This window comes from Macaca thibetana, chromosome 3, assembly GCF_024542745.1.
Source record: "Macaca thibetana thibetana isolate TM-01 chromosome 3, ASM2454274v1, whole genome shotgun sequence".
NCBI classification, from domain to species: Eukaryota; Metazoa; Chordata; class Mammalia; order Primates; family Cercopithecidae; genus Macaca; species Macaca thibetana.
In genome coordinates this window covers 101,100,074-101,125,354 of record NC_065580.1, presented here as the reverse complement: position 1 = coordinate 101,125,354, position 25,281 = coordinate 101,100,074, and the positions used below count along the sequence as shown (strand labels likewise).

At 52.5% G+C, this 25,281-nt stretch overlaps 2 protein-coding genes across 2 annotated transcripts in view; both read left to right on the top strand.

Moving 5' to 3' along the window:
* The window catches only part of CRHR2 (corticotropin releasing hormone receptor 2), a 29,567-nt gene extending 10,674 nt beyond the window's left edge, over positions 1-18,893 (top strand). Inside the window, exons 3-12 of the mRNA XM_050783264.1 lie at positions 4,860-4,945; positions 6,534-6,643; positions 6,986-7,103; positions 9,324-9,477; positions 9,951-10,011; positions 11,527-11,599; positions 16,315-16,400; positions 16,615-16,750; positions 17,233-17,274; positions 18,707-18,893. Of these exons, the coding sequence (XP_050639221.1) occupies positions 4,860-4,945; positions 6,534-6,643; positions 6,986-7,103; positions 9,324-9,477; positions 9,951-10,011; positions 11,527-11,599; positions 16,315-16,400; positions 16,615-16,750; positions 17,233-17,274; positions 18,707-18,847 (1,007 nt within the window). The 3' untranslated portion in view covers positions 18,848-18,893. The remainder of the gene's footprint in view (positions 1-4,859; positions 4,946-6,533; positions 6,644-6,985; positions 7,104-9,323; positions 9,478-9,950; positions 10,012-11,526; positions 11,600-16,314; positions 16,401-16,614; positions 16,751-17,232; positions 17,275-18,706) is intronic.
* The window catches only part of GGCT (gamma-glutamylcyclotransferase), a 1,150,694-nt gene that overhangs the window by 989,719 nt on the left and 135,694 nt on the right, over positions 1-25,281 (top strand). The window lies entirely within an intron of this gene.

The window sequence follows — 25,281 nt, the reverse complement described above, 5'->3', positions numbered from 1 at the left end:
AGCTGGGCCTTGAAAAGGGGCATGAATTGGCGTGACCTCATTGGGTCGGGCCCAGGGCCAAGATCTGAATATCAGGTGGGAAGGCTGGTTCTTAGGAGCTCTCCGAGGTCCCCAACCTTAGAGATAGGCAGGGATGAAGAATGGCATTACGCTGTCCGCGGTGCTGAAAGTTCCGATCCCATGTAGTGACTTCATTCCTTCTGTAAATATTGCTTCTGGCCCTCCCCACCTCAATGTCATCACTTTCTCTCCCTCACCACTACTACTACTAGTACTACCTCTTCTTTTTCTCCTCCTCCTCCTCTTCATCCTCCTTCTTCTTCTATAATCATCATCACAGGGTCTCACTCTATCACCCAGGCTGGAGTGCAGTGGCACAATCTCAGCTCACTGCAACCTCTGCCTCCCAGGCTCAAGCAATCCTCTCACTTCAGCCTTCTGAGTAGCTGGGACTATAGGCACACACCACCACGCCTGGGTTTTTTTTTTTTTTTTTTTTTTTTTTTTAGAGAGAGAGAGAGATGGAGTTTCATCATGTTGCTCAGACTGGTTTCAAACTCCCAGGCTCAAGCAATTCACCCACCTTGGTCTCCCAAAATGTTGGGATTACAGGCATGAGCCACCATATCCAGCCTTTCCCTCACTTGCTGTACTTTTCTTTCCAAATAGCCAATGACCCCATTGCTGTGCCTCACCACAGTCCCATTCACTCTTTTCCCCATGCCTACCCCTGTCCCTTGTACTCCTTCCCCCAAAACTACCACCAAAAATAGCCCCTCATGGTCCTTGTCTCCTATGGTCCATGTCTCTCCAGACGGTATCAGAGATAGAAGTGCCAACCATTTGAAGGTGATGTCAGGGTGCTTGGAGTTGTCACAATAGCTTGGGGATGCTAACTGGCATTTAGTAGACTGGGGAGTCTCACATAACATATAATTGATACACCTGAGATGCCAAACATCATAGAGAATCGATTTACTGTAGTTTTTCTAAGAGGCAAAACTGAGACTAAGAGGGAACGGACTTAGTCATGGTCACCTAGCTATCCAGAGACAAAACTACAGCTAGAATACAGGCTCTCATGTCCTAGCCAGGCTTCAGGACCACCCCAGGTAACAGCCTGAACTGGGAACTCTTTGCAAAGTGTCAGCATCTGAAACGGGGAGAGCCCATTGTAATGGAGGTTTCTGGCAGGCCTCGGCCACTCTGAGCATGGAAACCAGGCCTCCCAGACTACAGAGTCCTGCAAGAGAAGACCCTGCCTGCATCATTCAGACCCTAATGCCCCTGGAAGCCCACACTCCACATCATCAGCATTGATCCTCAGCAGGGGCACTTGTGTTGCTATGGTAATGGGCACCCACCTCTCTGCATCCAGCTCCACAATTTTAGCCTTGCCATCTGCCCTCAGAGTGTGTGCCCATCCATCTATGGTTTCCAGGGGGTAGAGGGGATTCTTTCCGTCTTACTCTCTCCTGTCCAAGGCTGTGCTTGAGGGCCCAGTGCCCTCATTAGCTACAGCAGACAGCTCCTCCGAAGAGTGGGGCACATCTGTCCTCCAGTCCTTTGATACCCAGTGTCTATAGCCAGAAGCTTATCTGCAGGCAGGGCTGGGCTGCCAGAGAGGGAAGTCCCCTCCCACTACTGCATCCTACCTGCTTTCCCAGGGGTCAGCAGATCTGAGTCAATTCTGTTCAGCCCACATTTCCTCAGTGGCTCTGTCCTGAGGGAGATCTGGTGGCTCCAATATGGCTTCTACTTACTTGTCTGTTCCCAAGGAGCTCAAGTCCAGTACCAAAGAAAAGAATGATTAGGTCCAAAGATGTGAAATTCATAGTGAATTATGGCAAATGCACTAAAACAGAATTTGTGTTTTTCAAACTATGGATTGTGATGCAAGAGTGGACTGTGGAGTCAATTTAGTGGGTCATGATCAGCGTTTGTCTGTGAAATGAATAGAAGGCATTAGAATAGGCTGGATAGGAAAATAGTACAGTTGTGCTCAAGCTAAATCTTGCTTTTTGAAACTGGATTCTGTGTGTGTGTGTGTGTGTGTGTGTGTGTACTGGATTATAATATAAAATGTATGTGTTATTGTGGTTCAAGGGCAATAAAGTGGAAGAACTACATTACAAAGGAAGGGATAGAGGGGGAAACAAAGAAAGGATTGCTTCAGACCTAGGGGTGTTGGGGATGGCTCCATGCAGGAGGTGGCATTTGAGAGTGGGTTAAAGATGGGTAGGAGTTCATCCGTGAGCAGTGGGTAAGAAGGAGGAGGTGCTTTAAGAGGTGGATCCACACAAAGAGGGTATGTGCCAAGCCTGTTTGTGCCAATGCCAGTGGCCATGCAGAATGCTGGAGATGGGTCAGGGCAGCTAGGCTGGGGCCTGTATATCAAGGGCCTTGACTATCATGCTAAGAAATTAGACTTTATTCTTGAGAGCAATAAACAGCCACTGATGGCTTTTAAGCAGGAATCAACATGGTCAAGGTGGCAAGAGAAGAAGCAGGGAAGTGAGAGAGGAGGCCGTTGTGGCAGTCCAGGCAAGAAGACTAGAGAGCAGATGGAGGGATGGGCAGGAGGGGAGTGAACTCTGGAAAAAGAAAAGGAGGAGAAAGAATCCATGGAACTTGGGACCCCATGGACATTGGTGTGAGGGAGAGGAAAGGTCTCTGATTTGCAGCATTTCTATCCTGACCCCCTCCCACCTGCAAGTCCACCCCACTATCAGTGCCACCACAGGATATCATATTTGGGAAACAAGTGTTCCGAGGCCCCATCCTCAGGGAGCCCCCACACTGATCAGAGTGACCAGACTCACTCACCTGGACAGCTCAGGGCTGGTCATCGGGCAAGGTTTGGAGTGTGGGGCTCAGGCGGTCAGGACTGGAGGTGCTCGGGAGAGAGAGCTATAGAGTGAAAGCAATCAAGGTCTTCCTGAAGGAAGGGGCCTAGCATTGAGCTTCAGGAAAGCTAGATAGTATTTATGAACACATAGAAGATAAATTTTTCTGCCCTTTGAAACACAGACAGGATTCTGGTCTGCCTCACCTCACATAGACTGTTCAGAGACACTGTAAACCCCCATCAGGGAGGGACTGTTCATTTCACAAAAGAACTTACCCTCCTTACACAATTACTTTTTTAGTTCGGTGACATCACCATCACCGACCCTCACAAGTTGAGGTAGCCTCTCCCTTTCATGAGCATGAATGTTGGTAAGAAAAGATGGTCCTAGGTATCAAATTCAGAGCCCACCTGGGGAGTTGGGCACCATGGCTGGGGGTGGGGAGCAGGCTTCCTCTTCCTGGGAGTCAGAATCAGCATCAGACCAGGGCATTCCCTGACTCACTTGGCAGGGGGAGGGCAGGGCCCTGCCAGGGATGGGCCTTGGCCCAGGAGGAAGGAATAGGCCAGTCATGACCCTGGGTTTGAAGAATGGATGAGCTCCAGGCACCAAACTAAAAAACAATTAAGCTAATAGAATCTTCCCCATTGATTTTGCTCTTCGGCAAGTGCTCTTTCCCAATTCCATTGCTTCAAACTCATCGGGCTCAACGGAAGTGGGTTTTTAAGTAAACTTAATTATTTCAGAACACACTGCTTCCAAAAACAACCTAAAGTTCCCCCTCCAGCTCTGCAACTCTGTGATCTGCGAGCTATTTATTTTAATTAGCTTTACATTGTATATCTAACATATGCTAAAAAGAAAAATTCACAGACAACTGCCCATTAGTCAGAGAGATGAACCCTGGTAAAAATCACCCCCAAACAATGGAACATTCAGCATTTGTAACCCACCCAGGAGGTCAGAAACACACTAGTGAGGAAGGCAGAGCAGAGGCAGACTTGGAGAGCTCCGGGCCTTCTCCGGTGGGAGGGCTTCCTCCTGATTGGAGCTGGCGTATGGAGGGGGTGTCTTAGGAGCCAGACCTTGACAGTTGGAGCTGAGATAGAGAGAAAGGCAAATATGAGCATTTTTCAACTTTCCTACCATCCCCCTTGACAAAACCTGCACTTGTGTGCACAGGACAATGCTCCTTGAAACGTCTTTTCACACATCGTATTCCAACTTGAATACAGAGGCTGGTTCTTGAACATTGAGAGACATCACATGGTGGCCTCCCAGGCAGCAGCGGCCCAAGAGCAGCGGCCCAGCCCTGAGTGCCCAGCATTCACTCATTCCTGTTTGCCACTACTTGATATGGCCTAAAGGTTAAGAACAGAAGACCTGAAGCCAGAACTTCTGGGTTTGAATCCTCTTGTCATCTTTGTATCCTTGGCCAGCAGCTTAATCTCTTTGTGCCTCAGTTTCCTCCTCTTTGAAATGGGTTCATATTAATGCCTACTTCATGGGGTGGTTGTGGAGATTGAATGGACATGTGTATCCATAGCAGTTAGAAGAGGACCTGGCACATGGGAAACACATGCTATGTAAATGGTAGCTATTATTAAAATGGAAATGCTGATATTGGTGAAGTATGGATCTCAAATATAAAACAATTGAGGTGAGGATGTAAATTATGTGGCATGCTGAAAGCAGTGAATCTTCAGGCACAACCCACTGCTCACAAATGGATTCAGTTTTGAAGCAAATGAACAAAATGGAAGTGTACAAAGTGCTAGTCAAAGATTGTATCTAAAATGGGTTTTAGCATGCCTTTAGCAATCTTGTAAGATGAGTCTTTTGTGCTATTTTCACATAAGTGGCTTACATGTAGACTTTCAGATGCACATTGTATTTCCTGCCCTAGGAGAGCTGAGGTGTGTTTACCTTATCCTGTGGGCACTAGGGAGCCAGGGAGGGCTCTTGAGGAGGGGAGTGACCTGACTCTTGGCAGTTGGCATTTTTTTGTAGGGAATGCCTATCGAGAATGCTTGGAGAATGGGACGTGGGCCTCAAAGATCAACTACTCACAGTGTGAGCCCATTTTGGATGACAAGGTGAGTGGCCCTCACCTGCTGTGACCCCAGGCCTCACACACGTATTAGGACTCAGGTTGAACACAGAGGATCCCAAGGGGGGCAGACCAATCCTTGTGTCACCCAGCCACTCCCTTCTGTACCTCCTGCCCCTGCCCCCAGTGTCCTGCCCCATGCTCAGTGACACTGTAGAGGAGTAGAGAAGGGGGACATGGAGTCCTACCTTCAAGAGAGCTTGGGCTGCTAGAGGATACAGCCAAGGTGGCATGTGACACAAAAAGGGAATGACCGTGTAATCAATGCTCCCAACATCTTAGACGCTGTGTGGCTGCACACCTTCCTCTCCCTCTGGGCCTCAGTTTCCCAATCTGACATTCTGATTCTGTGACTCCCCATGGAAACAAATGCAGCCCCACAAGGGCTGTCCCCATGGGAAGCTGGGTCCTGCTCTGCCTCTCCTGCTCCAGCTCTTGCTCTGGAATTCAATTCAGTGCTGCTGAGGCACCGAACTCCTCTCCTTGAGGCTACGCCTCATTCCTGACCTAAAAGGATACATCTCAGCTCTGTCCCCTCCTCATTACCCAGCACAGTCCTCAGTCCTCAGTGGGGCTGGGACTTTTCCCCAAATGAAGTCCAAATTGAGAGGGAAAAACATTCACCCGCCCTGAGAAAGTCATTCTGCAAAATGTGAGCCACAGAGGTTCTGCAAGGAGGCCACTCAACGGGCAGGGAGGCCTCCAGCCCTCAGTTCTCACCTCCACTCTTTCTGCCCCTCCAGCAGTGGAGAATCAACACAGGGGGTGGGTAGGGTGGAGGGGTGGCTCTCCCTGGCAGGAAGGAGTATTTCATCACTGACTTTGTTTCAAATTGCCAACACTTGGTGATAATTAAAAGTCAACTGACTTTTATTCAGTTTGAATAAAATTTCTAAATTCTCTATAGAGAGTGCACCCTCTCGTGTGGTCTCCAGGGCAGAGTAATCTCAATGCACCCCACCCCAGGCCTCCCATAGGCCATTGCTTCTGAGGTAGGATGGCAGGTTGGCCCCATTGTACAGACATCAAAACTGAGGTCCCAAGATAAAAATCAACCCACCCTCAGTCACTCAGCCAGCTGGGATCTGGGCTGAGACTAAACTCAGGAGAAGCATTCTAGAGTCTAGAATTTTTAAAAAGAATCTGTACCCATACCTCTCAAAATGTGCCCCCAAAAATGCATGTTGGTGCCCGGCACAGTGGCATATGTCTGTAGTCCCAGCTACTTGAGCGGCTGAAGTGGGAGGATTGCTTCAGGCCTGCAGATCAAGGCTGCAGTGCACTATGATTACACCTGTGAATAGCCACTGGATCCCAGCCTGAGCAACAGACTGATACCCCATCTCTAAAAAAATTAAAATAAATGCATGTTGGAAGGCCTGACCACAGCCACTTATCACAACAAGAGCCACCCAGGGCCAACAGGAATGAACTCTAAGAGCCAGGCATGGCAACGACAGCTGGAGCACTTCTGCCCCCAAGGTTAGGACACAGAGGTGGCCATGGCTGGAGTACCCAGCCCCACCCTCACGTGCCCATGCCCCCGTCTGCCCTGCCCATGTCTGTCTGTCCAGCAGAGGAAGTACGACCTGCACTACCGCGTCGCCCTTGTCCTCAACTACCTGGGCCACTGCATATCTGTGGCAGCCCTGGTGGCTGCCTTCCTGCTTTTCCTGGCCCTGCGGTGAGTCCACCCTTCCGCCTTGCTTTCTCCTTCTCCCTCCTCCTACAGTACCCCCTTCACCTCTCCCAGACATTCTCACCTCCATTCTGGGGTCCAGGAGATAAAAGGGCCAGTGGAGAAAGGGGGGTTTGGGCGGGGTGCCAGGGCATAGATCACCAGCAGGCATGTGGGGTGCAGAGTGGGAGCTGGACTCAGAGGCCTCACTGTGGCCACCGTGGGTGGGAAGTGGCTCCTAGTGCAGCCCTGCCCTCATCCTAGGCTGAGTCTCTACCTGGCCTCAGGGCGAACCCAGTCCCAGTTGACCCCTGACCCTGGCTGACCCCTGACCTGCACCTCCCACAGGAGCATCCGCTGTCTGCGGAATGTGATTCACTGGAACCTCATCACCACCTTTATCCTGCGAAATGTCATGTGGTTCCTGCTGCAGCTCATCGACCATGAAGTACACGAGAGCAATGAGGTCACTGCTCGGGGAGACTCGGGGCTAGACCTGGGGGACTCTGGGCTCTGGGGGCACCCATCTCTCTGTCTGCTGTCTGCTTAGACCCCTCCTTTGACAGGAAACTCACTACCTATCAAAGCAGCCCTCTTCTTCTTGGGCAGCTTTTACTCTTACAAGCTCTTCCTAATGTTGAGCTTCTGCAACTCTACCCCATTCTTGCTCCCACTCTGAGAACAAATCCTCTGTACTCTCTCCAGGCTCTGAGACAGACCCCTTGGAGATTTGCACACAGAGACTGATGTTCACCAGTCCCCCCTACTCTCAGCTGGTGACACCTGACTTTCTGGCTGCTCCTTGGCTGACCCATGGCCAGAATGCTGTCAACTGGGCTGTGGCTCAGGTGCAAAACCATACCTGAGCTCGCCTCCACCCTAGCCATTGTCCCACCAGAGCTGGGCTGGGAGGAGCAGGAAGCTGCCAGGCTGGAAGCTTTACAAAGCTGACTCCAGACACATTTATCCTAGTCCACTCCTTATCTTGTGGATTCAGATGTCCTCAAAGTCCTCTTTGAGAAAAAGAGGCTAGAACTAACCTCTGTTGAGCTTTCTCTGAATCCCAATGAGACTAGCAGGGATCATTTTCCCCATTACATAGACATGGAAACTGAGACTCACAGAGGTTGAGTGACTAGCCAAGGTCACATGCAGTGATGATACCTCTACATAAGGGGCTATCCCACATGCTAACTGTCCACCCTGGATTTCTGTCCATTGCTGTGTACTGTATCCAAGCCATTGTAAAAGTATAGACTAGTTTTGGGCCATCGCAGAGCCCTGTGGCACACCATTAGAGACTTCTCAGTACATTTCCTTTGGGTGGCCTGTGCCTTAGCAGACACCAGCCTGGTGTGATCCTTAACATGGTCCCACAAAGAACCTTGCCTCAGAACCAAATAGGCTCACTCAAGTTGAGGGCGCCTTCCAGCTCCCACGTGGGCTTATGCTAATAGAACATCATCAACCATGGAGGAAAAATAGGGTTGGGAGGAGGGGCTCGGTAGCTTCCCACCTCAGCAGGACTTTCTCAGGAAAAAAGGAGACAGACCTCCACAGGAGGCTGTGCAGGGAAGCCCAGAAGACAGCCACGGGGACTGGGCAGGGAAGCCCAGAAGCAGCCAGCAGCTCAGGACAGGAGGGTTATCTAAGAACTGGGGCTGTCAGAGCCAGAAGCAGAGCCCCTGACACACAGGTCCCCGGACCTTGAGCTGGCTCCATCATTCCCCATGTCCCAGCCTTGGCTCTCAGGGTGCCCTGGGGATGAGCATGTGGGGAAGATGACCAGGTGGGGGTCCGTTGAGAGGAGCTCTGGCGTGGAAGCCCAAGGCCTAGATCCTGGCCCTGCTGTGGCCCACTGTGTGGCTCTAGAGGGGCGGGGGCTTCCCCTCCCTATTTCCTTTGGGAAGGTAACCTTTGTGCTTGGGGAAGGTAGCCTTGCTCAGAGGGACAGGGACAAATTCCCCTCTGCTGGGAAGGCACGGAACCACAGCAGGCACAACCACAGCCACAACACAGCTACCCTCGTGCCTGTCTTTGTTATCCTCTGTCTCCTTCAACCACCCTGGAAGGCAGTGTTACTTTTTGAGGTTCAGAGAGGTGCAGTGACTTGCCAGGAGCCGTGTACTTTGCAAGTTTCCCTCCAGAGCCAGTAATGATTGTGCCAAGTCCAGAAGTTCCCAAACCCAGAGTCTTTGGAGTATCCCCTCCTTGGCCGCAGCCCCACTTCATACACCCTTGACTCACTTTACTCAATTTTTTTTTCATTTTTTTCTAAATGAAATTCCATATCCCATCCCTAAAAGGAAGCAGATCTGACTTGCTATGGATTGAAAATGACTCAAAAAAACTAAAATGAAAATACAACAAGGTGGTTGAATTCCAGCCTCTGTCTACAGAAAGCTCAGAGCCAGACTCTCCCTCTCTTTACTAGAAAGAAAAATTAGAGTTAGAGAGATGTTAAAAAAGCACACTGGCCCCAGTGGAGAATGGCACCTTAACTTAATCTGAAAGAGTGAAAGAGCACTGGAGAAGGATGAGGCTTTTCAGAGTGAGGTTCACTGGTATTTGATGGCATATTCACAAACCCCTTTGGGAAGCCCTGTGTCTTGTTGCCCTGCCTGGGGATGTGTATGTCCTGCCTGGGCCCTGAGCAACCTCCTGACAGCCTGTGCCCTGCACACAGGTCTGGTGCCGCTGCATCACCACCATCTTCAACTACTTCGTGGTGACCAACTTCTTCTGGATGTTTGTGGAAGGCTGCTACCTGCACACGGCCATCGTCATGACCTACTCCACCGAGCGCCTGCGCAAGTGGCTCTTCCTCTTCATCGGATGGTGTGAGGGTCCCGGGGGCAGCAGGGCCTAGTTGGGGGGAGGACTTCTCACCAGGCCATTTCCCTTCGTCTTGGGTCCAAGGACCAGAGCCCGGCTCTGCCCTCCACCCCCAGCCCAGTCCCGCGGATGCAGCTACTTCCCTCCATGCTGGTGAGGAACAAGCAAAGGATCCCTCCAAAGGATATTCCTCAAATAGCTCTTCTCCCCCTGCCAGGAAGGACCTGTCCAAGGCCTTTGTCTCTGGCTCAGAAACTGGCTGGCTCTACTCTATCACAAAGTCACGCATCCCTGCTTGGAGAGAGGGGCGGGGGCATGGGCCAGGGGTCGAGGGACAGGGCACCCCTGGGGTTCTGGGTAACCTGCTGTTGGAAGAGTAAAAACATGGTCCCAGCCCCATTGTGGTCCACCATGATATGTCCTACAAGAAGGTCCCTGTCCATCGGTCCCCTGCAGCCCAAGTCTGTCCTTCTCTCAGGCATCCCCTGTCCCATCATCATCGCCTGGGCCATCAGCAAGCTCTACTATGAGAATGAACAGTAAGTGAATGGGCCAGCCATGGGGGCTCATGGGGAAGGGTGTGGGGTGTTAGGAAAGGTCAGCCTTGGGCTCTGGCCAAGCCGTGGAGCAGGAGTTGTAGCCACACTTAGACAGATTCACTGTCCTGTTGTCCCTAAATTGAAAAAAATAGCCCTGCACTCAGAGGTACTCATGTAGTAGGGCTCAAGGAACTTTGCTGAATTAAGTTAGGAATCATGGTTCCTTGCAGTGTCTCCCCGGCCCCTCCCCGCACCCCACCTCCGTGCCACGCACGCCCCCTTTGGTCTTTGTAAGACCTCCTCAGACTTGGATGTGGCAGCTCTGGCCCAGGGTATGTGGAAGGGGCCAAGGCCGCACATGACATCCAGAGCTGTCCATGAGCATTTAAAGAGTCCATGAGCATTTAACAGAGATTTTTTTCCAGTCTGTGCCTGGGTGTAGTGTCCCATCCTGAGGTTCTCCCTATGCCACAGGTTGTGATATGCTGAGCCACAGCCCAAATGACAGCAACTCTGGCCATGGGTCAGCCAGGGAGCAGCCAGGAAGTCGAGTGTCATCAGCTGAGAGCAGTGGGGACTGGGGAACATCACCCTGTATGCAAATCTCTGAGGGGTCTGTCTCAGAGCCTAGAGAGAGCAGAGGGGATCTGTCCTCAGAGTGGGGACAAGAATGGGGTAGAGTTCCAGGAACTCAACATTAGGAAGAGCTTGTAAGAGTAAAAGCTGCCCAAGAAGAAGAGGGCCGCCTTGGTAGGTGGTGAGCTTCCTGTCAAAGGAGGGGCCCAAGCAGAGACCAGAAACTGTGGAAGACAGGGAGAATCCTATCTGCGGCAGGTCTGCACTGGATGACCTCCAAGATTTCAGAGGGCTGAATTCCCCAAAGTTGATGGCCCCTCCCTGTGGTCCAGTAGTTGCTGGCCGACCCAGACCCTAAAGCCTTTGTCCTGACCAGCATCCCCAGAGAATGAACTAAGCCTCTGGCAGCCAGTGAGGCCAGCAGACAGCAGCTCCCTTCACTGGGTGAACAAGTGTTGGCGCAAACACACAAAATCCCAGGCTGGAGGTAGGAAGACTCCACTTCCACATCTGCTGCTTTGTGTGGCCGAGTGAGTGCCTGGCACACAGAACAGCGGGTTTCAAGCAATATGGGAACAGGTGGCCTAACGCAATTGGCCGTGGACCAGCAAGGGGGAGCCCAGCTCTCCCTGTGCCGCCTGCATGCCCAGTCCTGTGCCTAGCAGGCTGCAATGGGGCAGGCGAGAGAGGAGGAGCAAGAGACCCATGGCCTGTCCTCAGTCTGGCTGGGGAGATTAGACCCACCGTGTAGAGCAAAAGACAGCCTGGGTGGGTGAGGGTGGTCAGTGGAGCTGGTATTTCCACCAGGGCTTTCTGGGAAGGGTCAGTCCTGGAGGCTAGGTCTCAGGAAGGGTAAAGCTGGAGGACCCTGGGCCCAAGTCTGGGGGATTCCCTCAGTTCCAGCTCAGCAGGCCCCCTAAAGCCACCCCATCTTCACAGGTGCTGGTTTGGCAAGGAGCCCGGTGACCTGGTGGACTACATCTACCAAGGCCCTATCATTCTCGTGCTCCTGGTAGGTCCTCAGTGGTGGCTGGGATGGGGCTGGGTGACAGGAGGACAGCGGAGGGTCCACCCAGGCAGAGACAGTGGCAAAGATGTGGCATGGGTAGCCCTGCGCACCAACTCTATATGCCACCCCATACCCTGTCTGTGCCACCCTATGCCCCAGCACCACCCAGCCTTCCCTTCCTCACGCTCGATGCCCTGGCGCAGCCCCGCACCACACTGGTGACCTCAGGGCTCTTTCTCTGGGAGGAGAAAGGATCTAATGGGTAGACTTCCTGTGCCCTCCTGGTCTGACACCGTACAATGCTGAGACAGCCAGGTGAGCAGGCAGCTGGTGACAACAGAAGAGTGTGAGGACTTCTGTTCATTCCAGACCTACGTTCCCCTCGGCACCCAGCGACCCTCTCTGGGTCCAGCCCACTGCCCCCAGCCTGGAGTGGAGAATACCGGGATGAAGCGTAATGAGCAATTGTTCCTTGTCCAGCTCCCCGCCCTTTGCCAAATGTATTTGCATCTAAGGTATAATTGCCACACATCTTTAATCCACAAAGAGCTTTAATTAAGGGAGAGTTTAAGTAGAGGCTGCATTCTGCAAAAGGAACCCATTATATATCATACCTTTAAAAAAAAAAAAAAAGAGAGAGAGAGAAAGAAAGAAAGAAAGACATACATAAAAGCCCCGTAAGAAATTGGCATTTACGTAAGACTTATTTCAGGCTCAGTAATTTCAGGCTCCTGTATGTACCGGCTTCCTTAAAGGGCCACAGTTCCTTCTGGGAGACTCAGCGAGAGTGCCATCTCCTCCTGCACACAGAAGGTGCCTGGTGGGGCTTTCTTTTGTCTACCTTGGAGACAATTATTATGTATCTCTTTTATTTTCTTACTCTCCTTTTTCTGTGACTTTGGGTTTCATTTGACCTCCATCTTTGGAGTGTCCTTGATAGATGCGAACTGATGACGACTAGGAAGTTTTTTCACCCACTGCTGGAAATTCCACTGTCAGGGCTTGTTTCACTTCAGAGGCAGAAACCAGGTTTTGTCAGCAGCTAGTAGGATTGTCCTTGGACTCCCAGCTGCGGTGAGTCACTCACCCCTCAGTGTGAACAGAAACCCCATGAGATCCATTTCTTCCCAACCAGCTGCCAAGGGCCATCCTGGAGGAATAAGGCTTTTGATGAGCTTAGGATGGAGCCAAGGAAGGCTGGCCTGGATGGGGGACCAATGGTGGCAGAGAGTGAGCCCCAGCTGTAAAGATGTTGGACAGGTGGTGAGGAAATGCCAAGAGAAAAGGAGGCGAGGAATGCAAGAGCTCAGTGTCAAGACCCAGCTCCCTTCCAGACGCCTTCTTTGGCTCCACCCCGGCGTCTGTGCTCATAAGCCCTTTCCTTCTTTCCTTTGGGCCCAGCTCTTCGCATCAACAGGGGCTTCCAGATTCCAAGCTGAGCCCTTCCAGAAGCTCTACATTATTTCCAACCCTTGCACGCTCAAGTCTTAAAAGAAGTAGGGTTTTGCTCTCCATTTTACAGATGAAGAAGCCGAGAGAGATGAATTGGCTTGCCCAAGGTCACCACTAATAGCTAGCACAGCTGAGGCTCAAAGACAGGTCTCCTGCTTTGTCCCCACCATCTGCCTGCTGTCCTCAAGGTTGGACACGTGCTTGGTGTTCCTGCCATCCTTACACTCCCCAGCAGTTCACAGCTGCATTTCTGCTGCTAAGAGATACTCACTTATTTCTGGTTCTGAGAAGTGAATCAGGTGGTTGAGCTTGCAGGAAGCCTGACTTCTTGCTGGTGTTATCACTGTTGGGGTCATGGGAAAGGATTGGCAGTCACTAGGCCAGACACAGGTCTTAGTGCTCTCTGTGAGTATTGTGCTAATCTTCTAAGGCAGGCTCTGTGGTTAGCCCCCTTGGGGGTAGACAAGGCAGCAGGAACTCATGAGGTTAAGCAACTTGCCCAAGGCCACACAACTGCAAACTGGAACAGTCAAAATTTGAGCCATGAGACTAGGACTTGGTGCTTCAGTTCATGTGTGGGCGGGGGGGGGGAGCTTATCTTCAGTTCTTAGCCCATCCTCCATTTCTCCAGGCCTTTCTGACACCTTAGGAAAGGTGTCATCTCCCCCACCCCAACCCCTCCAGGCCCCCAGCTAGGCCACAAGCCCTCTGCAAGCAGGGGCTCCGACTGCCTGTCCACTTCCCCATCGCTGATGCCTGGCTCAGAGACTGACACGTGGTCCATTGATTCATTGAATGAATGAACAATTAAATAAAACCAGAAACAGGCTGAACAAGGGCAGGGTACAATAGACAGTTCTTACTAAAGAACTGGAGTGTGTTTTTAGGGGGAGGTGGAGTTCAAGAATGGAAAGTTGGAGAGCTCAGTGTGGGCAGGTGACCAGAAGGCTCCCTGGAGAGAGAGGAAGGTGCCTGTGGTGGTGTGAAGTGGGAGGCTGGGAAACAGGCTCAAAGGAAAGAAGGATTTTCAGGTTACATAGACCCAAGCTGAGATGAGTGGGGCCACATAACTAAATGCCTGCCAAGTGTAAGGATGGGGACAAGGCCTTGTCTCCCAGATGCTCCACACTCGACCCTGTCCCTGACCTTGCCTCAGCACAAGAAACAGGGCCCTATAGCCAAGAGGTGCTCAAGAACCACTTGTTTACTGAATAGATGGATGGGTAGATGGGTAAAATAGTGGTTGGACAATTGAATAAATTGGTTGCTAGGTAGATGGATGGATAGATGGATGGGCCAGTGGATGGGCAGATAAAACAGTAGATGGATAACTGAATGGATTGGTTATTGGGTAGGTGGATGAATGGGTAGATGGATGGGTGCGTGGATGGATAGATAAAAGAGTAGGTGGATAATTGAATGAATTGGTTGTTGGCTAGGTGGATGGATGGAAGGAAGGAAGGAATGGATGGATGGATGGATGGATGGATGGATGGATGGATGGATGGATGGATGGATGGATGGATGGATGGTTGGATAAAAGTAGGTGGGTAATTGAATGAATTGGTTGGTAGGTAAGTGGATGGATGGATGGATGGATGAATAAAAATGGGTGGATAATTGAACTGATTAGTGGGTTGATGGATGTCCAAAGATTAATACTAAATTCAAGAAAATGTGGCAGAAACGAGAGTATGTTTTGATTCCAACAGTTTCTACTCTCAGGGAAGTCAGGAAGAATCAGAAAAGGTCAAATACTTTGCATTACTTGTATGAGAAAATTAGGATTCACTTATATGTTAAGGTGACTTGTGTCTCATGATCCAGGGGAATATGCTGGAGACCCAGGAGCTGGAAATTAGGTGAGCCTTAGGAGAAAGCTGGAGGTATCAGGTCATGGCAGCCCTGCTGAAGGCTTTCCACCCCAGCCTTCTCTTGGACCCCCCAGGCCATACCACTATGTGGTAAGAGAGCAGCAGGCAGTAGCTGAGGTGGGGTGTGAGCTCTCCCTGCCCCTAGGGCTACCCGAAAGCTTGTGGGGAGCATCCAGAGGCTACAGGGTTGACAGTTTCAGGATATCTGCCTGGATCCTGTGTCCCTCCTCTCCCAGCCAGGATTCAGAACTTGGGAGGGTTAGAAGGGCCCAGCCCAAGCTTAAGAACCAATGGATTTTCTAGACAGATCCTCAGAAGGGTGTGTGTGTGTGTGTGTGAGTGGGTGTGCACACACGAGTCAGCAGACACCCGTGGACTAACATGTGTCTCCTTCTGGCCCATGAGCACTTTGTCAGGAAACAGCTCCACTGTGTCAGGCCGACACACACTCCCTTGCCTGCCTACCTACGCTCGGAGGCAGGTGAAAAGAAACACAGATGTGCCTGGGCCCCAGATTCACGCTCACGCATGCACACGCTCTGTGAGGCAAACCCACTTGCACAAGGGCTTAAAGGATAGACCCACAGACCCACATCGCAGCTCCCAGGGGACAACACAGTCACAGTCACAGCTGACACAGATGAACAGACACTCGCAGGCCCACGGGGACCCACACCCAGCAGGGAGCGACTGGGGAGCCACACAGGCCAGTTCCAGGTCCAGGGGCTGGGTGGGGAGGCTCTGGTGCTAAGGGAAAACTCAGAATGAAGATAAATGAGGCCCTTCCTGGGGCCTCAGAGCCAGCCCTGCAGCCCATCCATCTTCCCTGTCTAGGGTGCCTACGAAGGCTCTGGAGTTCCTGGGCACAGGGGGATGCTGGCAGATTAATCACTCATTCAGCAACTGAGTTCTTAATCCCTCCATCTGGCCTTGTCTGCCCCACCAGGGCAGTGCTGTCCTCAGTCAGAAGGACCTCAGGCCGACCTAGAGCCAGTGACAGTGCAAGGGACTCGGAGAGCCCCTCAGTCAACAAGTAGGGACAGAGACAGGAAGGGGCTTCCGTAGGGTCCCTATGCGGGGGAGAGGGTTGGGGGCTTTCTGAGCGTCAGAGGGCACGTCCCGTGCTCTCGGTCATGACCCAGAGAGGCTGCCGCCTTTCCTCCTCAAGCCCGAGCTGGAGACGCAGGCCCTGGAAAATGGGCTGTCTCCCCATCCTGGCGAGGGAGGAGCACAGGCCTTGGGATGCTGGCAGGTGCTAGGGGGACAGGTAGGATAGGTGTGTACATGGGACGTGGGTTTCCAGGGGGCTGCGGGGAAGGGGGCTGCCTCTCAGCTCATCTCAAACACGTGCTCCTTGCTTTTCCCTCTTTCCCATGCCCGCCCTCCCTCCAGATCAATTTCATATTTCTGTTCAACATCGTCAGGATCCTAATGACAAAGTTACGCGCGTCCACCACATCCGAGACAATCCAGTACAGGTATGTGAGGGGGTGCCTTGATCCCGCAGTGGGGAGAGGATGAGGTCATCGGGCTGTCCCCCTGCTTCCTGGCAGAGCCCTCTGCTCCAGGCCTCACCCAGGGAGCTCACTCAAGCTCCCGGAAGAAACACAGCCACAGTGTCTCCTGCCATCCCACCGGGTGAGGCCCTGTCTGCCGCATGGGCTCAGACCTGTGTCCACCTCTTGCCCCCAGGAAGGCGGTGAAGGCCACCCTGGTGCTTCTGCCCCTCCTGGGCATCACCTACATGCTCTTCTTTGTCAATCCCGGGGAGGACGACCTGTCGCAGATCGTGTTCATCTATTTCAACTCCTTCCTGCAGTCGTTCCAGGTGGGGCCCATGACCAGATGGGGGCCCCACAGTGAGCTTTCCTGAGGCTGCTCTGGCAGCCATGCCCTCATTAAGATGGTCCCACGGGACTGGCACACCCGTGGCTCAGTTACATCCACAGAGTTAGAAGCCTGTACACGCTCAGCCTGAGCCTGGCCCGTCATCCCCACGCAGCCTGCATCTGGGTCCTACCAGCCTGCACCTACTGTCCCAGCACCTGTTCTGAGGATGCAGGCAGCCCGGCCAAATGCCCTGGGACAGGTCACACGATATTGAGGAGACTGGAGTCTGCCTGGCTCCAGGCCTGTGACCACTGCTCACTCACAGCGGACCGTGGAAGGCTAGGACCCCACCCAGCTCAGACTCCAGGGGTTCCTGGGTCAGAGCCTTCCCCCCACCATCCTGTCCCCAATGCCACCCCTCCAGGCAGAGCAGTTCTGCAGGCAGGTCACTGATCACTCCCTTCTTTCCTTCCTCTCCAGGGTTTCTTCGTGTCTGTCTTCTACTGCTTCTTCAATGGAGAGGTATGAGGCCAGGTCTGCGGGGGCGCCTGGGATATCCAGGTCCTCAGATCCCACTCCAGGGCAGCTCCAGTGGTGCTGCCCAGCCTTGCAGGAGTCCCAGGGAGGGGAAGGCTTGAGATACCACCTGGCTTTAGGGGAACAGGAATCCTCCTCGCAGGGGCTGGAGCCAGTTTAGAAGGTCAACTATGCAGCCCCGAAATAACATGCCAGTGCTCCACACATGCACTCAGAGAGCTGGATGAGCAGGGAAGCCCAGGCCGCAGGGCCTCATGGAAGAGAGAAGCCAGAGCAAAGGCAGTGACAGGAGGAAGCTTCCAGAAAGAGATGTGTATCATGCAATCAGGTCTGTATGGACTCAGGGAGCAGAAGAGAGACCAGCACATTCCCCTCTACCTGCCACAGAAAAGCCCACGCAGCGAGAGCAGGCTCTGGGGAGTCAGGCGGCCGTGAAGCTTGGCACCAACCTTGAGGCCCAGAGCCCCAGTGCAGCTGACGCAGGGGAGAAGCGTACTGGCACCTGGGCTGGGGTGAATGAGAACATACAGCAAAGACGAAACACAGCCCCCGGGGCCCGGGAGCTTCTGAACACTCCAGAGGAATGCACTTGCCTGTCTTGGCGCAGGGCACTGGCAAGGTGTCTCTGCAGACCTGTGTCTCTGTGGATGAAAGCACATTCAACTTGCAAAGTCCATCAGTAGAGGCGGGTCCTGTGATCCGGATGAGAAGAAGAGACGGGGCCAGTAAGGCAAACAAACAAAGGATGTTTATGGAGCATTTATTCTGTTCGAACCATGTACAAGCTAGGATGTGAGGGACACCATCCAATTTCTAGAAAAATTCATCAATTGCCAAACAAATGAAGCTTAAATGGCCCTGGGTACAGCCAAGTTTAGAAATGACCAGGACAGAGAGCTTTCCTTTTCAGGCATTAAACACCATGGTTAGTCAGGCAGGGGAGTCTAGCAGGAGCTAGAGAAGGTGAGGGCTGCAGAGGGGACGGTCTCCGGGAGGGAGGAAGAGGCGCTCCAGGTGTGAGCTGGACGCACACCACCAATGCCCTGCAGGAGCAGGGGCCCAAGAAGGCTGAGGGGGCCAAGTCTCCAAGCTGCGCTCTCTGGTCCCAAGATGCTAATTTTGAGGTGGCAGAGTGAGTCAGGGAAGGGAAGGCAGTGTGTCCAGAGGAAACTGGATGATCTGGGAGGACAGTGTGGATTAAAGGAGGTGTGGCGTCAGGCCTCTCCAGGAGAAGGATAAGGAAGGGGCCCCTGGAGAGAGGCAACAGGGTCAGAGAAGGACCTCGGTTTTGGAAGCAGACAATTCCTTGGCATGAGGGTGGCAGTCGACCCATGAGAGCAGAGAGCATGGAAGGAAACTGTCCCAGAAGCCCAGGGTTGGTCCCTGGGAGCCGGCTGAGCCTCTGCCTTCTCCACAGGTGCGCTCGGCTGTGAGGAAGAGGTGGCACCGCTGGCAGGACCATCACTCCCTTCGAGTCCCCGTGGCCCGGGCCATGTCCATCCCTACATCACCCACACGGATCAGCTTCCACAGCATCAAGCAGACGGCCGCCGTGTGACCCCTCGGTCGCCCACCTACGCAGTTCCCCCGTCCTTCACTTTCTTCCTCTGGGTTCTCCTTGCTGGGCAGGCTCTGGTGGGGCAGGAAATGGGAGGGGAGAGACCAGCTCTCCAGCTTGGCAGGAAAGAAGGGGTGCGGCAGCCAAGGGGGACTCCAAGGGACAGGGACCAGTGGGGGCCGCCAGGTTCAGTGCGAGAGGGAGCAGAGGGAATTCACAGGACCCCCTGAGAAGAGCCAGTCAAATGTCTGCAGGGATTTGCCCATCCCAGCCTCTCTGGCCAGAGCCTCACTGTAGAGAGGGAACTGAGGCCCAGAGCAGAGAAGGGCCTGTCCAACACACACAGCTATTTATAGTGGCAGACACGGGGCTCCCCTGCCCTACTCACGGTGCCAGCAGTCAGGTGACGGTGTGGCCCTGCGCCAGCCCTTGGCCTCCACACTCGGTGGTGCCCCTGCAGCTGGGTGGGGTATGCCAACTGGAGCAAAGGATCAGTTTGGCTGCCTTATCCCAGGCGCTGTCACCTAGAGAGGCTCACTTGTGCCCCACCCTTGTTCCTCTGTCCCCTCCCCAGCCATCCTCCCGCCTCAGGGGCTCCATGAAGGATGCGGGCTTCCAGGCCTGGCTTCCTCTCTTGGGAGACTCCTTCTCTGCCTATTCCACAGATTAGGGAATCGAGGAAGACGCCATCAGGGCAGCCACATTCTTAGGTCAACCAGTTGCATCGTGCGGGGCAAAACGAGGAGCAGAGGCGTGGAGGATGGAGGCGTGGGATGGGAATAGCGGAAACCAACTATGTCTTCGGTGATTGAAACTCACACCCCATTGCCCTTCACCCTCCAGCCTCCCCTTCAGAAACATCTCTGCTCTCTGTGAAATAAACCATGCCTCTTGGAAATGGCCTCCCCTCAGGTCAAGTCACCCAGGCATCCAAAGAGTGGTGTGGGCCAAGGATTGTGGCTGGGTCTGAGGGGCCACATCCATCTTCCTTAGTGGACTCGGGCCCTGGCCTCAGGCCAGTTCTGTCTCTCTCTGACCTCTGGTAGGTTTGGAGTCTTTATAGTCAAAGCACCTGCAGGCAGGTCTGTCCCTTATCACTCCAACCAGGCTAATACCTGGCCCCAGCCCCCAAACAAGGGCAGTTTGGTTCAGCCTGGAGGAGGTGTGCAGCTCATCCAGCAAGCCAGGGCCTGTCCCAAAGGCCAAGGCTCTGGAATTTGGTGGGAAGGGTAGACAAGGCCCCTCAGTCGACCACTGGGGCAGCTTCCGGGCTTGGCTTCCGTCCCTATGTCCCTGCAGCGGAGCCACAGGAGTCAGGGAGGGAGAAGCATCAGGCCATTGCTTCTAAAAGGAACCAATGCTCTAGGTACCCCTACAAAAATAAATTTTGAAAAATCATGTATTCCATCTTGCACATTTTTAAGTTGACATGTAGTATTTTTTACTTAAGCTTTAAAACCTTCAAAGGTGTGATTTCTATCATTTTGTAAATATTTACATCTTTAAATAAAACTGCTGAAACACTTTAAAATATATCAAATGAATTCTGAACACCACAGTGATTTAACACCCACCCTCATCTATTTTAAAAACACCTGACCCAGCTCTTCTTCTTCCTTTTTTTTTGAGACAGGGTCTCACTCTGTCACCCAGGCTAGGGTGCAGTGGCAAGATCTCAGCTCACTGCAACCTCCGCTTCCCGGGCTCAGGTGATCTTCCCAACTCAGCCTCCCGAATAGCTGGGACTATAGGCATGCACCACCATGCTGGGCTAAGTTTTGTATTTTTTTGGTAGAGACAGGGTCTCATCATGTTGCTGAGGCTGGCCAGCTCAGATTTAATTGTGGGAAATGTGACTTTGTTTCCTTCCTCTTTAATGTGTAGCTTCATTCCATGGCCCTATAGAATTTTACACTAATGCATTACTTTTATGGCTCAAAGTGTTTTATTGCTCACTTTGTCATACTTCTCTGCCACACAATATATGTATGAATTAAAATTAAGATATTTCATTTTCTATGACCAAAGGTTCAAGGGTTTTTACAATAATCTTCTGGGTTGAATTATTACAATTATTTTTTGATATAAAATATAGTAAACCGCTGATTAAAACAACATAGATACCTAAAGTTTTTATAAGTAACTAGTTAAACCTAAAGAGGAAAATGTATTGAAAACACAGCTTAATGAAATGGATAGGAAGTTAATGGCTCATGAATCTCTAGGTGAATATTTATTGCTAGAATAAATCGGGACTCAGCATCAATTATTTTCCTTTTTAACCGTTTATAGTGGGCTGTGCTGAGAAGCCTTTTCAATTCAGGAGATGATCTGGCACTGCCAGTCAGTTCTCTATCCTCCTGCTGAGATGTACAGTCAAAACTGCACAGTGATCTACCACCAAAATGACCTATCAGCTGGCTGTTTAATTAAGTGTCCTTTCAATTTGGCTGGAAAAGATGAACTGAACATTATCTGACTTGCAGTAGGCTTTGGGTACCCATGTCATCAGCTCATTCCGTTTCTCACCACCAGCTGTGCGGGAGTGCACTGCAGGTTAAGTGTGAGCCCTGCTTCTCTTGTCAAGAGGGCAGGGAGGTTGGGGCACCCTGATTTTATTTTCTCAAGTGACAGAACTCAGAACTCAGGGTATCTTAGAAAGTCTTACTGCATACCCAGCGGCAGCTTGATGGCCGCATCCGTTAGCATCATTGGGGCTCTTGTAGAGCAAGGAGCTGCAAATGGCTTGGCCCCCAAGAGGCCACTTGGAGATTTCTGTGGCCAGATGAGGCTGTGAGCAGGTGCTTATCGGAGCAGACGCTGCAGAACCTGGCACCAAGTCCCGGGTATTCATCACTGCTTCTTAATACAGCCCCCGGCTCATTATGCCAATTGTCCTTTGCTCCCTGGAGGGACCAAGGGCCTGTGATCCCTGCTGGGAGTCCAAGCCTGCCAAGGCCAACACCGAGAAAAGCATCAAAGTTGCTAACCTTTGTTCAGCAGGCACTTCGATAAGCTCTCTCTCCAGTTCAGAGGAGGCTCCTCCTTGGTCCCACCCCAGCCCTGAATCCCTCATTACTCAGTCTCCTGGTTATGGCTCCCACTGAGCTCTGCCCTTAAAATGCCAACAGAGCCATTAGGCCATCTCTCTGGGTCCCTACTTGTTAAGCTCGTTAGGCACCTGTTCCTCAAGCCAAGCCAGTCCTCATTAGCATCTGCTCCGGCGCTGGCAGCACCTCGTGGAGCCGGCCTTCCTGGAAAGTGGCCTCATTAGCAGACTCTCCTTCTCCAAAGCAGGCAAGTTCCAGCACCCAGATCCTGGGGGCTCTTAGGGCCCCTGTTTAACCCTTTCACCCACCCTGATTTACACAACTGGGGAAGACCTGAGCCAGCTGCAGGTCCTCACACAAGCCTCTTGGCCCCACTCCAAGAGAGAGGAACAGGCTCTGTCCTGACCCCAGCACAGCTCCAAGTCCCTGGGTCATCATCAAAGTGAGGCTGGAAAGTACCTGCTGAGGTAGAAGCTGGTAAATGACACACGGCAGCAGGAGTGGTGGGTGGTGGAGCATCTGTGGGGCAGGAGGTGAATGGCAGGGATGGCATTTCTCTCCCGGGTCCCCTGCTGGGAGGACCCATGGTGGAGGTGCTACCCGAGGGCCTGAAGCCTCAAGACCTGCGGGGGATGGCACTCACAGAAAGTCCCTCCAACGTACAGACTTTCCTAGAGACGGAGGCCAACAGTCCCGTGGCCACAGAGAGGGAGGCCCAGATGGAAATGACACAGGGGCAGGAACACAGAGAGACTTATAGGAACACACACACAGACCCAGAGAGGGAGGCACACGCACCTTCCTCCCTCATTCCCCATTCACAGAATACCAGGATGTGCCAGGTATGGAAGTAACAGAAAGACAAAGTTCCTGTTTCAAGAAACTCAAAATCTGGTTGAGAACAGCACAAGGAAAAGGCAGGCAAAAGACACATTGGCTCCCGCAGCCTGCGCCTGTCCTCAGCCCCCTGCCCTGTCCATCTCCTAGCCCACGCCCACAGTGGCCCCAAGCCAGCTGGCTTCTAGGCATGAGGACCTCAGCTGCCCTCCCCACTTCTTTCCCCTTCACCCCCATGCAGGCCCGGACTTCCGGATGCCCCAGAAACAGAATAGGGAAAGAAAGCCCAGCTGTGCCGCTTGTGCTTTCCCCAGCATCTTCAGAGGGCCTGGGCAGGTGGGGGATGTGTGCTGATGCAGCTGGATGGGAAGGGGGCTGTCCTACGAGGGAAAGGTGAAGACTAGAAAATGGCACGCTCAGGAGAACAAAGTATCCCCCGCACATGTCATGGGACATGGGGGCAGGCCTGGGGATGGGAGGCCCAAGGGGAGTTCTTTCCTAGAGTGACATTTCAGCCAGGGTCGGGGAGGGCTTGGCGGTAAACAGCTGTCCCTCAGGTGGAACCAGTGGTGGGGGTGGCCGAGAGCGTAGGAGGGACTTGAAGCAGGGGGACCCCTTCAGCCAGGGAGCCCGGCCCGCTGTTCTGAGAGCACACCTGGAAGCAACCAGGTGGCATGTTGCACAGCAGGCTTCAGGAGTCGTGCTTGGTGGGGTCTAGGAATCCACACGCTTCACAAGCCCCCGGGTGATTCTTACAGCAGGGGTGTGGGCCAGCAAAAAAAGACACATCCCTTGTTTCTTCTTTCCAACACACACACATGTGCTATAGAAAGTGACAGCGACGCCGGGCGCGGTGGCTCATGCCTGTAATCCCAGCACTTTGGGAGGCCGTGGTGGGCAGATCACCTGAGGTCAGGAGTTCGAGACCAGCCTGATCAACATGGTAAAACCCCCATATCTACTACAAATACAATTAGCCAGGTGTGGTGGCACGCGTCTGTAATCCCAGGTATTTGGGAGGCTGAGGCAAGAGAATCGCTTGAACCCGGGAGGCGGAGGTTGCAATGAGCTGAGATCACACCACTGCACTCCAGCCTAGGGGACAGAGTGGGGTTCGGTCTCAAAAAAAAAAAAAAAAGGAAAAGAAAGAAAGAAAACATGTGAATCTACTCATCAATATGCCCAGGATGGCTTCCAGGCTCTGCCTTGAAGGTACCACTAATTTTCCTGAGGGGGCTGTGCCACTTAGACATGTTAATTAGCAGGAGGAATGGGCAGAGGGCATCACTGCCCTGTGTTGACTGAGTTTCTGCCAGATTTTCCTCTTAGGGATTTGTTTGTTTAGGCCTCGAGGCTCTCCCACACAGCGCTGTAGCAGGCCTCCCTCGTCACAGAACCATCACCCGGCAAATCCTATGCATTAGTCGGAAGTGTCCCCTCTGGGGCTCCTTCAGCAGTCTCCGCAGACTCCACTGCTGGGCTGGTCATTCCAGGGGGCATGTGCTGTTTCTTAGGCCCGCAGCAAGAGTTCTGCACTCAAGAGAAACCCTAGAAACATTCATTAAATAAACCAGCCTTTCCTATTTGTTCCACCCAGAGCTGGTTAACCTACAAGAATGACCAAAGGCACAAAGAAGTCCCAGAGATCTGTTGGCTTTGCACAGTGGGAGAAATCTGTCTGTGGCTCCATACCCTAACCTTACTAGACCCCAGAGGCCAGTCCCAGACAGAGGGCATCACCTCTTCTCTACTGCACATGAGTGACAGCAGATGGGAGCGGGAGGGCCTCCGTCACACCCTGCAGACTCTCCTGCAGTTGTCTCCAGATTAACCTCACCCCAAGGGGCCCAGGCCTCAATGGCTCTCGACTTCCCACTGGCAGAGGACGCAGGCTGCCCTTCAGCAGTTCCGCAGTTCCCTAAGCTGGGATGAGACATGGTTTGCCCCCGTTAGTCCAGGATGATTCCTGTGACCTGGTGTAATTAATAGCATACCTTTCACTCTCATGAGTCCTAGTCTGGACAATAAATTATATGATCACTCTACTTAAACCCCACATTTGTCTGTGTACACAGCAGGGTCCACAGACGCTGCTTGGATAAATGAATGATGAAAGCCAGATCCATAGGAAATTCTGAACGTTAGCTACTGCGCTTTGGAAAGGAGAACCTGAGTAGAAGGGATTTTCCGAGGTGACGTCCTGAGTTCCGTCTCAGTGTCTGCTTGGTGGACAAGTGATTGAGCAGGGGCAAGTAGGAGCTAATGATTCCAGTTTCAGAAAAAAACTGTCCTTCAGCTTCTGCTGTGAATACGACAAAGTAATTAATTGTGCTTCTTAATTAGCTCTGTAGAGCACCACATAAGGCCCCCTCTAGCTCTCTAAGGCCCAATCAAAATAAACAATAAAGCATCACGAACCCCACAGAGGCCCTTCCACCCAGGAAGGTGGAGAAATCCTAAAACTCATTATTTCTTCCTTCAATCCCAGTGTTCTAGTCTGGTGTTCTCTGGCGAAGGCCAGTGGGGGGCCCATGAGCCATTGTGCAG